The 12,063-nt window shown below is 44.2% G+C and overlaps 1 protein-coding gene across 3 annotated transcripts in view; it reads left to right on the top strand.

Moving 5' to 3' along the window:
• The window catches only part of SUGT1 (SGT1 homolog, MIS12 kinetochore complex assembly cochaperone), a 53,048-nt gene extending 41,489 nt beyond the window's left edge, over positions 1-11,559 (top strand). For 2 of the 3 annotated variants that reach the window (XM_039530428.1, XM_039530437.1), the window contains 3 exons: positions 8,339-8,429; positions 9,918-10,099; positions 11,359-11,559. In XM_039530428.1, the coding sequence (XP_039386362.1) occupies positions 8,339-8,429; positions 9,918-10,099; positions 11,359-11,460 (375 nt within the window). In that variant the 3' untranslated portion in view covers positions 11,461-11,559. Of the gene's footprint in view, positions 1-6,968; positions 7,145-8,338; positions 8,430-9,917; positions 10,100-11,358 lie in introns of those variants that run through there. The other variant, XR_005596219.1, reaches the window with a different exon arrangement.
• Positions 11,560-12,063: the final 504 nt, after the last annotated feature.

Here is a 12,063-nt window from a genome sequence, read left to right on the forward strand (position 1 = left end):
CATTGACAGACTGTGGCAGGGAATCTGAAATATAAAGAAAGATGAAGACATGAAGGGTTCAGTTAAATAGGTTTCTTATCTCACCCACCCTCCAGTTCCCATTCATATCAGAGGTGTCTGCAACCATCAAGGTGAAATGCTTAGTGCACAGACAAAGGTGGATGGAGAGCCATTATTTGTAGTGTGAGAGGAAGGGCCACTGTCTTTTCACAGGCTGTGCAAGGGGGTGTAATGGAAAAGGGAAGGATGTAAAATGATGTAATCAAGTTCTGCACAGCTGAAGAAGCAGGGAGTTGAACGACAGGTTTAGTCTGTTCTAATATCACTAGAGGGAAAAATTTTTGCTCACTTTACCCAATCCAGTATTATGAAAGCTTAGAAGGTAAGGAGCACTACAAATTTATTAATTGACATTTGAGCCTTTCTTTTGAGGTGGTGTGACTTGCTGCACCTGGCAGCATAGAAGCCTTTTTATCTCTCCATGGCTTACATGGAGCTCTACATACCGTGCAATTATCTTAAAACTAATCACAAAACTATAGATTAGTGAGTGTTAATGTCTGAAAACTGACAAGTGTGATGATTCTGTTTTTAGTGACACTTCTCTTATCTGCTTTCCAAATCTTACTTAGAACTATTGTAGACTTTTACTGAAGGCTAGTCATATTGGCATAGATCATGGACATTCCCGGACATCCCCCGGTTCCTCCATTTCCCCCATAACTTTTTTTAATTTGACACTTCCCCCATTAATTTCACCATTGTTTTTTCACACTCAGGTTAGACTCAAGTACAGACTTCTCTTCGTGAATGACAGGTTAAGCAGCTGGAAGGGTGACTGACTATTCTTAGTCCTGTAACTGAGATACTCTTAGCTATTAAAGAGAATCTGTTGATATGTTGTAAAACACTTAGTGATTTAGTTCTGATTTGTAACCTCCTCAGACTCTTTGGTAATCCTAATTTAGAGGCATGGAAGATGTAAAATACACGTAGATGCTGGGGAGGAAAAGACTTTCTAAGAGCAGAAGGTAAAGATTGCCATAAAACTTGTTTGGAAAGTTTTATAGACTATACCAGTGGTCAATATTTTGTGGAAGGAGGAAGTAGGGGACCTTCATTCAGACCCCTCAGGTATTTGGACATGGGTCTGGGAAACATCCTCAATGTGTAGTTTCTAAATTTGGAGCAGAACAAATGAACAGTGCATTCAAGTTCAAAAGGATTTGAATCATGTAAGTAATTGGGCCAGCAGAGAGCAAATGTAGTTTTATGTTAAAGGGGGAAAACAGTTTGGGACTACAGAATCCAGCTAAATGTTTCATTTAGCACAGGATCCAGCATGTTGATCAGGGAAAAAAAATTGTTACTTTCCATGCATTTATTGCTTAATACCTAGCTGTTACATATACCATCCAGTCAGTGCATATTGTAAAATAATAATTTTTAAAAAAGCATATCTAATACTAGTTTTATGTTGGAGGGATACAATACAAAATGTGGTGCTACTGTTTAAGATTTATGTGGAATATTAGTTTGTACTACTCTTGGGCACCACACACAACACCAGGCTTCTAGAATCAAAGTTTAGTTCTCCTCCTCCCTTTTCAGAAAACAGAAATCAGTTGTGACAGATGTACCAGAATTCTTTACTAGGGCCTGTAATGCTTAAAAAGAGATGATGATTCACCTAAGTGCTTCAGAGACTTCTAGTTCTTCTGTGGCGTGCTCCTTTCTCTCTTCCGTCTCTTCAAAACTGAAGAGTGGTTTCTGTGTAAGGTGGTGCAGAAGCAGGAACCGCAAGGCCACCGGCATTGTTCAGTTTGTTCTGATCAGGAGTGACACCAGCTAAGTTAAAAATACCCTTGTTTGATTACTAAGACTAATGTTACTTACTAAATAACATTTCTAAATTGTTTCATTCTTCTTCGAGTGCTTGCTCATATCGATTCCAATTAGGTGTGCGCACGCTGCGTGCACGATCATTGGATAATTTTTACCCTAGCAACACCTGGTGGGTCGGCTGTGGAGCCCCCTGGAGTGGCGCCTTAATGGCGTTGAATATATACCCCTGCCAACCCAGCGCCCCCTAAATTCCCTCTTACCGCCCATGAAGGTTCTTGGAACTGTGGAGCGCGGCATAGCTCTCCTCCACTCTCCCTAGCTTTTGCTTCCCGGTTTTAGAGAGTTGTTCTAGTTGTTATAGTTACATAGTTAGTTAGTATAGTGTAAATAGTGTTATAGTTATAAAGTTAGGCTTGTAGTTAAGTTGAGCAGGTTGGAAGGGGTTCTCCCCCTTCCTCCGTGCCTGCCGCCAGGGCTCATGCCCAAGGCTCCGGGTTTTAAGCCGTGTTCAACCTGCTCAAAGCCTATGCCAACGGGAGGCCCCCCAACGACTCTTGCCTGAAGTGTCTCAGGGAGTTCCACCAGACCAAGAAGTGTAAGATCTGTAAGGCGTTCAGACCTAGAACCAAAAAAGAGCGGGACTTTAGGCTCAAGCAGCTCCTTATGGAGACGGCCCTTAGCCCGGATCCCCTATCGGGCACGCCAAGTTCCGGCACTGAGCGCGTCAGTGCACAGTGCCCTGGCGGCGGCTTTAGGTACAGCACCGCGGGGAGACCCGGATAGAGGCCGCGGCACTAGACCTCTGCAGCACCGCGTCCAGTGCAAGTGACTCGGCGCCGTTCCCTGTCTCCAGGACAGAAGAGTTTGTGCAAGCCGGAGGTGACTGTTCTGCAGCAACAGGTGCCGGCACCTCCTTTGCTAACCTCTGAGTCGCGTCCAGCATCAGAGCAACCAAGGGTACAAGCGCCGATATCGGCACCATTGATTCCGGCACTGAGGGAGGAGCCATTGAGTCCGGTGCACACTGGCTTCCTGATCTGGACCGTGGTTGAGTCCCGGCTTCCGTCGCCGCAGGAGACATTCACAACAGCTAGAGACCTTATTGCCCTCACAGAGCCAGCACTGGCACAGGCTTCGGCACCGCCTCCAACTTCTGTTATACAGTCTAGGGGAAAGCCTACCCTAACATGTCCGCCATCTCCTAATGTGGAGATGTGGCACTGGTCCCAATCCAGGCGCCGTTCACAGTTCCAATGCCATTCCCTCTCACGGCGCCAGTCATACTCACAGCGCTGGTCCACATTTCTGCACAACTCTGGGCCGCAGTACCGTTCGGATTCCCGACCTTGCTCCCAGCACTGATCGCACCGCCGATCACCTTCCTGGAGTCGATTCCGGCACCGCTCCTGCAGACATTCATCGTCGCAAACCAGGTCTGGATCCCAGTACTGGGTCTGTCATAGACGTCGATCTCGATCCCGGTACCACACCCGACGCCTCACTGGCACCGCTCTCCAGCGACCAGTACCGTGCCTTCACCGTGCCTCGGAGAGTCGACACACATGCGCTCTGTGCTGTCTTGGCCCTCGTGCTCCACCTCACAGTCATCGCAGTCTGAGAGTGCCTCGTGCTCAGCCTACCCTGCTTCAGGCTAGGGCAAAGGTAATGTGGGTAAATGGCATGACGAAGGCCAAGACCTTAATCAGGATCCTGCATAATGGTCCTTCGCACCGTAGGCATACCACCAAGCCCAAGGGGTTCCGTCAGGGGCCTCCCGCTCAGCCCATTCAGAACCCCGGGTACCAAAAGCCACCATAAGTTGTACCCCTCTGGGGGGTATGGAAGCAGCTGCACCTACCCCAATGCAGGCAGGCCCTGGTGTAGCGGATCCTGGGCAACAGGATTCCTTGCTACACGATCCGCCACAGGATCCCCTGGACCCTGTGTCATCTTCATCATCTTCTCCAGACGAGGCAGTGGCGGGGACAACAGCCTCGAGTCCTCCCGCAGTAGACCTTCGTGCCCACCAAGACCTTTTACGTAGGGTGGCATGTAATATGGACCTCCAAGCAGAGGAGGTAGTGGAGTTGGAGGACCCGGTGGTAGACATCCTTTCGGCGGAGGCCTCGTCCCGAGTAGCGTTGCCCATCATCCGCACCATCGAGACCAGCGCCAAGACAGTATGGCAGACCCCTGCCTCTATCCCACTGATGGCTAGAGGAGTGGAGAGGAAATACTTTGTCCCCTCCAAGGAGTATGAGTACCTTTATACTCACCCTCAGCCATGTTCACTAGTGGTATCCTTGGTGAAAGCAGGGGAACGGCATGGTCAACAGGCCCCAGCGCCCAAATCAAAAGATGCCAGGCGTCTAGAGCTGTTTGGGCGCAAAATTTATTCAGCGGGAGGTTTTCAGCTCAGATTCGCAAACCAACAAGGGCTCCTGAGCCAATATTGCTATAACTCGTGGAACTCCATGGGGAAATTTCAGGACTTAATTCCGCGGGAGTCCAGGGACGAGTTTGGGGGCCTTAGTGGAGGAGGGCAAAAAGGTGGCCTCCTTGGATGCAGCAGACTCTGCGGCTAGGACCCTGGCATCGGGCATAACCATGTGACACATCTCCTGGTTGCAGGTATCTAGCCTGCCACCAGAGCTGCAACAGACCCTGCAGGACCTGCCATTTGATGGGCAGGGCCTGTTCTCAGACAAGACAGACTCTAGATTACAGAGCCTGAAAGATTCTAGGGCTCCCTGTGCACACCCGGTGACCCAGCACAAGCCTTTTAAGCTGCAGCCTCAAAGGTTTTACCCTCCCCCTTGAACAAGGCAGGACTTCTATAAAAGACGCAGACGAGGTGGTAGAAGGAAATCCACCGGCCACCAACCTGGTCAAAATCAAGGCCCTCCCTAAGCAAAACTTTTGAAGGTGTGCCCGAGGATGGCATATCAGTCACCATCCAGGATCCTTCCCCTCCATTTCAAGATTGTCTCTCCCGTTTCCACCATGCATGGTCCCATATAACTTCAGACCGGTGGGTTCTTCTCACGGTGGAAAAGAGATATTCTCTCCAGTTTTCTTTCTCCCCTCCCTCCCTGTCCCTCTTCAGGAACCCATCTCACGAGCAACTCCTTATATAGGATGTCCTAATGCTCCTGTCCATGGGAGCGATCGAGGGGGTTCCAAGGGAGCTAAGATGCTTTCCTACATCCATGGAAAGACCAGCTGTTCTACGCCTTCCCTCCATTCCCCCTGGTCCACAGGGTCCTACTCAAGCTGCGCAGGGACAAGGCATGCATGATTCTGGTCACCCCAGCATGGCCAGGTAGCACTGGTACACACGCTCCTGGAATTGTTGGTAGAGCCTCATCACGCTCCCACTGTGGCCAAACCTCATCTCACAGGACCACAGATGACTGTCACCCCGACCTGCAATCACTCCACCTTACAGCATGGATGCTGCATGGCTAACTCCGTCGGAGTTACTCTGCTCAGTCGGTGCAGCAGGTTCTCTTAGGCAACAGGAAACCCTCCACTCGAGCCACATACCTGGCTAAATGGAGGCGTTTCTCCTGTTGGTGCAAGCAGCATGACACCCCCCGTTGCAGGTGTCGATAGTCTAGGATGAGAGGTATCTCCTATCCCTAAAGCAGCAGGGCCTGGCGATAATATCTGTCAGGGTGCACCTGGTAGCCATCTTGGCTTTCCATCCAGGAGAACGTGCTTCCTCTGTCTTCTCCAACCCGATGGTCGTTAGATTTCTGAAGGATATAGATCGCCTCTACCCACAAGTGCGACAACCAGTTCCAGTGTGGGACCTTAACCTGGTCCTTTCCAGGCTCACGGGGCCCTCATTCGAGCCAATGGCCACCTGCTCACTCCTTTACCTATCTTGGAAGACAGCCTTCCTTGTAGCCATCATTTCAGTAAGACGAATATCTGAAATCAGAGCCCTCACGTCGGAGCCGCCGTATACAGTTTTTCATAAAGACAAGGTGCAGCTTCGCCCCCAACGTGCCTTTCTCCCCAAGGTGGTATCAGCTTTTCATGTGAACCAGGACATTTTCCTCCCCATCTTTCATCCAAAGCCGCATGCTACGTGGCAGGATCAACGTATGCACTCTCTGGACGTTCGTAGGGCCCTCGCATTCTATATTAAGTGTACGAAGCCGTTTAGGAAAACGATCCAGCTCTTCATTGCAGTGGCCAACCGAATGAGAGACCTACCGGTCTCCTCACAACACATCTCCTCTTGGATCACGGCCTGTATCCATGCTTGCTACGACTTGGCCAGTGTCCCGACTCCACGCCTTACCGCCCACTCCATAAGGGCTCAAGCCTCATTGGCCACTTTCCTGGCCCAGGTTCCGATTCACAAGATCTTAGAGCTGCAGTTTGGTCATCAGTACATACCTTTGCCGCTCACTACGCGTTAGTTCAGCAGTCTAGAGACGATGCCAGATTTGGTTCAGCGGTTCTGCAGTCAGCAATGTCTCTCTCTGACCCCACCATCTAGGTAAGGCTTGGGAGTCACCTAATTGGAATCGATATAAGCAAGAACTCGAAGAAGAAAAGATGGTTACTCACCTTTGTAACTGTTGTTTTTCGAGATGTGTTGCTCATATCCATTCCAAACCCACCCTTCTTCCCCTTTGTCGGAGTAGCCGGCAAGAAGGAACTGAGGGGGCGCTGGATCGGCAGGGGTATATATCCAGCGCCTTTAAGGCAACACTCCAGGGGGGCTCCACAGCAGACCCACCGGGTGTTGCTAGGGTAAAAATTCTCTGATGATCATGCACACAGCACGTGCACACCTAATTGGAATCGATATGAGCAAAACATCTTGAACAGTAGTTACAAAGGTGAGTAACTGTTTAAGTTTTCTGAGTATTGACTTGGTGGGAGGAGGTGATGTAATAAGCTGTTGAGGCAATGTGTTTCTGCACGTATGAACAGCAGTTGAGATCAGAGTATACAGTGGAGGAGGAAGCATTGTTTTGCTTTGGGCTGATCTTCTTAGACCTGAGAGTATGTTAAAACACATTTGTTGAAATCCGTCCTTGCCTCTTTTGGGGGCGTTCTCATCACTTACCACTAAAGTTCCATGTTTTGTTTCACTTTTCCAGGTTGTTGGTAAACAAAGTAAATCTCTATGTAAACTCATGTAGGAAAGGGGAATGATGTACAACCCTCCCAAAGAAAATGCAGGGATAAATGAATGTGTCATGCATTTTAAAACCCAACATACAGCTTTGAATACGCTGGACTTCAAAGCAGAAACCTAGGCATTGAACAAATGACTGTGAGTTTACTTCCTGTTTTAAAAACCATCTTAAATTATTGCTTATTGCAGCTGATTTGATGAATGGGTGAAATAGAAGTTCAAATATCTGATCAGCATGATGGTGTTTAAGCAGCTTGTTGCTAGGAGCTCTGGGACTAGCATTTTACAAAGGTCTCTTTGTTCTTAGGTCTGCAGGGATCCCCAGGTTATAGTGGCTTTAGGTAAAACTATGTATTCTGATCAGACAAAATAGGGAATTTTTAATAATTAATAAGACACAATTTAATGTACGATAGCATCGTACTAACTGTATACTTGTAAGTGAACAGTATAATTCTGTTTTGAGGTAAAGTTTGTCTTAAATATAAATACAGTTTTCCTAAATGCTACAGAAGTCAGTATCTGTTTTGATTATCCCATTGGCTATTGAGTTACAAAGTTGCAAAGCAAAAATACAAGTTTAACAACTATGAGAAGGCATCTGAATATGGCTGTTTCAAAGTAAAGGGCTTAGAGGGTGCAGCCGATAAATATATGGCGGTTTAGAGAGCTCTTTTAGATTGTATTTACCGTGTGTGTCTATGCTCACTGCCAAATTTGGAATGAATACCGGACATTTTCTCCCCCAACAGACTTAAAGACTAGGTTTTTATTTATCCACTAAACCAGCTAACACTATAGAGTTTTTAATGTCTTCTGGAAACTGTTAATAGCTTCAGGCTATTGCATAGTCTGTAATTATGTATTGTGCTTCAACTACTAAACCTTTAAATATGAGAGAAGTTTGAGGTAAGCTACTGAATTCTGATTCTGCTGCCCTGTTGATGTAAAAGTTGCATTTAGTTCTTATGTATAACTTGTATTGCTATAGTGCTCAAAGGCTCTAAGTATGGGGATTCATTGTGTTAGATACTGTATTGACATGCAGAAAGATGCAGTCCCTGCCCTAAGAGTTTACAATCTTAATTTGAAACAAGACTCGCGTGAATAATAAACAATAGGGAGTAAAAAGGGAGGAGAATCAGTGTAATAAAATTTTGCGTAGGTTAACTTTTGTGTAACTGGATGTCATAGATTTGAGATTTTTTAGTCATAAATTAATATCTGCTACCTCTGACTGTCCTGCAACCTAGCCTACTTTAATCTGCAAAACTATTTATTGTGATCTGGAATTACAGATTTTGGTTTTTATATATCTTGTATGTTGTATAGATTGAGATAAAAATGAAGAAGCCAGAGGCTATAAGATGGGAGAAGCTGGAGGGGAAGGGAGATTCTCCTAAGCTAAAACAATACACATCAGGTTTGTTTTTTACCTCATTTAGCATTTAATGCAAATATACATATTGTCCTATTAACGTTCTACCCAATTACATAGATCTTATACATGTGAAACATTGTAGTAATAGGTTTACCTAGAGTAAATGTAAACGTGTAATTCTGATACTTTAATTTCATGAACTTCATGTGTAGTGGGAATGGATTCTGATTGGTAGGTAAGCCCTAAGAATTCAGCTGTTCACTCTGCTCAAGGCTTTCTTCTACCTGAGGGGATTATTCAGGATGCATGCTTGTCATCTGGGTTTCTCTGGGAGCTTATCGTTTGATTGGGCTGCCTAGTTAAGTTGTATTCTTCTTTGTTGCATTGAGAGGGGCTTGTATCTTTTGGAGAAAATTTTAGTTTAATAGCACTCACATATATCAAAAGATTTTCCTGATACTGGGCTTAATTTTCCTTTAATTTCAGCTCATTACTTATACCCCCTTGTACCATCTAAAATGCCTCTCCCTTTTCATTTTCACAGTTGTCATCTGTACATGTCTGGTATGCTCTGCGCTCCTCCACTCCCATCATTGCTTAGCCAAGCTATATATTGCGCTCATTAATGTTTCCTTATAAATAAGTCTCCATAGCTGCCTAATATATCCTGGTGTCTTGTTCATATTCCTCCTTCTGATTGACCTCCATATTTTTGTTATTGAGGCACCCAGAACTAAAAGAATTATTCTGTTTGCAGTCTCAGATTTGTAGAGCAATGGTTGTACCTGTGATGGTTCTGCATATGTAGCCCAAATTGCATTAACTTTTTTTGCTGTCACATTCAGTGCAAGCTCAACTTCTCTGTTTTATATCATATAGGGCTTTTCAGCTTTACTGCTTTCCTGGTTTCTCCCTCCCTCTTCATTTTGCTTAGTTAAGTTTTCAAGATGATCTTCATTTCTCCCCATGTTTTCAGTGTTGCTAGGTTCCTTTTTTGCCTGCTCTGCCTGATGTTTGCAATGCCTACTGATTTTTAGTATGAATTGCATGATATTTTAATGTGACCATTATTTAGTCTTCTAGGGATCATTAAAGCTGTGATCCAACACCCATTGAATGGAAGAACTCCCAATGACTTCTGGTCATTGGATTGGATCCTTTAAGATCTTGAATAACACCGGCTCTGACACTTACCTTGTGACACTTGGGTACATTGCCAGTTCATCATTTTCTTGTTCTTCAGCCAATTTTAATCCTTAAACATGGCTCCTATTTAACCCAATCAGACTGAATTTTAAAAGATAGGATATTGTGCTGTATCAGATGATCCACCAGAAAAATCCACCTCCTGCAATTCCCTTCATTTGTTTGCTTTTTTGGACAGAATTTTAAAGCTATCAGGCTTGTCTGACAAGATCTGTACTTACAGATCCGTGGTCCTTTTTGCTCAATTCTGGGTGGGATTAATTATTTCATGCTGTAAATGTTGCCAAAAATGCCGATTTAACTTACTGCAAATGTTATTTCCAGATTCCAAACACCTATATCCATCATCCTCTCATTATACAAGGAACTGGGATAAATTGGTGGTTGAGATCAAAGAAGAAGAAAAGAATGAAAAATTAGAGGGGGACGCCGCTTTAAATAAACTCTTTCAGCAAATCTATTCAGATGGTACAGATGAAGTGAAACGTGCCATGAACAAATCCTTCGTAAGACTTCAATCTATCCTTACATATTTGTGAATGCTATAAAGTAAATAACCAAAACTAAAAAAAAACACCTTGAGGCCAAATTTTGTGGGCCATGCAATTTGCATATGCAAATACGGTAATCGGAGGCAAATAAATATTTAGCCATCTCTCTGCACCTGCAATTGTGGTAAAATGCATAAATGCACAAGAACTTGTGTGTGTGTGTATATATATAACACATATAAAAAATATATGAAATCTCTAGCAGTTGAAAACTCAGGCCCTACTGAGTACGAGAACAAATGATCCACTGATGTTGGTATGATAGCATTTTTATGTACTGGCATATGGAAGAATTGCATTTCTCCATATTAATTCTGAGTGGTGAGCTTAGACTTGGAGCACAAAGATTGCTCTCCATCCTTGCTTATTTGTTTGTTTGAGCCTATACTAATGTCAGTGGGAGCAACTTGCTCCTTCCTGGTTGGTCGAAAGATCCCCAGAGGAGAGAACCTGACTCCTCCTCGTTTTTCTGTCAATTGCTAATTTTTAAATAGGAGTTTGAGTGCACAAGAATGCATGCTCAGGGTTTAACTGATAGCCATATTTGGGGTCGGGAAGGAATTTTCCTCCAGGGCAGATTGGCAGAGGCCCTAGAGGTTTTTCGCCTTCCTCTGCAGCATGGGGCACGGGTCACTTGCTGGAGGATTCTCTGCAGCTTGAGGTCTTCAAACCACAATTTGAGGACTTCAGTAACTCAGACATAGGTTAGGGGTCTGTTGCAGGAGTGGGTGGGTGAGATTCTGTGGCCTGCATTGTGCAGGAGATCAGACTAGATGATCATAATGGTCTCTTCTGACCTTAAAGTCTGAGTCTATGATTGGACCGTTAGAGGCTACTGTATATTGAAGCAGTGCCAGTAATTATTTGCCTTAATCACATCAGAAGTGGACATATGACAGAAATTTTGCTTTATTAAATTTTAATGTCAAAAGTCTTATGTGCAGAATATGCAAAAATTGATACAAAACTCATGTGCACATCCTATGTCTAGATCAAGTCATCTTCATTTAATATAATCATAATTGCACATAGTATATAGGGAAGGGTTTAAGAAGTTCTGGAGAATTCCAAGGTTATCTGCATTAGTGCATTGTTTCCTGCAGACTCTAGTCTTGCAAAATTTAATCTGCTATAAAAAAAAAAAAGTGGATCATTTTAAATGACTAGCTATAACTAACTTGAGCAAACTAAACAAATGTTTTTCCATATTGCAGATGGAGTCTGGAGGGACTGTTCTGAGCACCAACTGGTCTGATGTGGGGAAAAGGAAGGTAGACGTAAATCCTCCTGATGACATGGAATGGAAAAAATTCTAATCTGCTGATTTGGCATCTTTGTATTGCCCATATTCACACACTGACCATTGTGTATGGACATAGCATTCTTGGATTTAAGACACTGAATGTTCCCTTGAAGATCGGAATTATTGTCTTTACATCTTGCGTGCTTTAGTAATTCCTTTGTCTGCAGGTGTTAAGGTTTAATCAGGAATGGAAGCCTGTTGTTCATCACTCCTGTCCATGAGGGGTTTTTAGAAACAGATTTAACTAAGTCATAAATACACATTTTCTACCAGCTTTATCAGTTATATACTTTTGGGGATGAGGAGACCTTTAATGGACTGTTTAGGATTATTGCCTTATTTCTAATTCACAGTATTTCTGTTGAATAATTTATTAGCTCTGGCAACTTTGGGTAAACACACTTTTCACCTACAGTGTTAATTGTTTGCTCTCTAACTCTGCTTAAGAATACAACTGTAAAATATACATTTTTCCATAAAGAAGTTTGGTTCATTTTATTTTTCAGTCTGAAAACTCAGATGTGGAAGAAAAAAACGTAAAATCAAAATTGATATTTGGAGAAGTAATAGCTAAGTAGTATAGATACTGGGAACCAAGTTTGCGAGTACATAGGAG

Source organism: Mauremys reevesii, linkage group 1, assembly GCF_016161935.1.
Source record: "Mauremys reevesii isolate NIE-2019 linkage group 1, ASM1616193v1, whole genome shotgun sequence".
NCBI classification, from domain to species: Eukaryota; Metazoa; Chordata; order Testudines; family Geoemydidae; genus Mauremys; species Mauremys reevesii.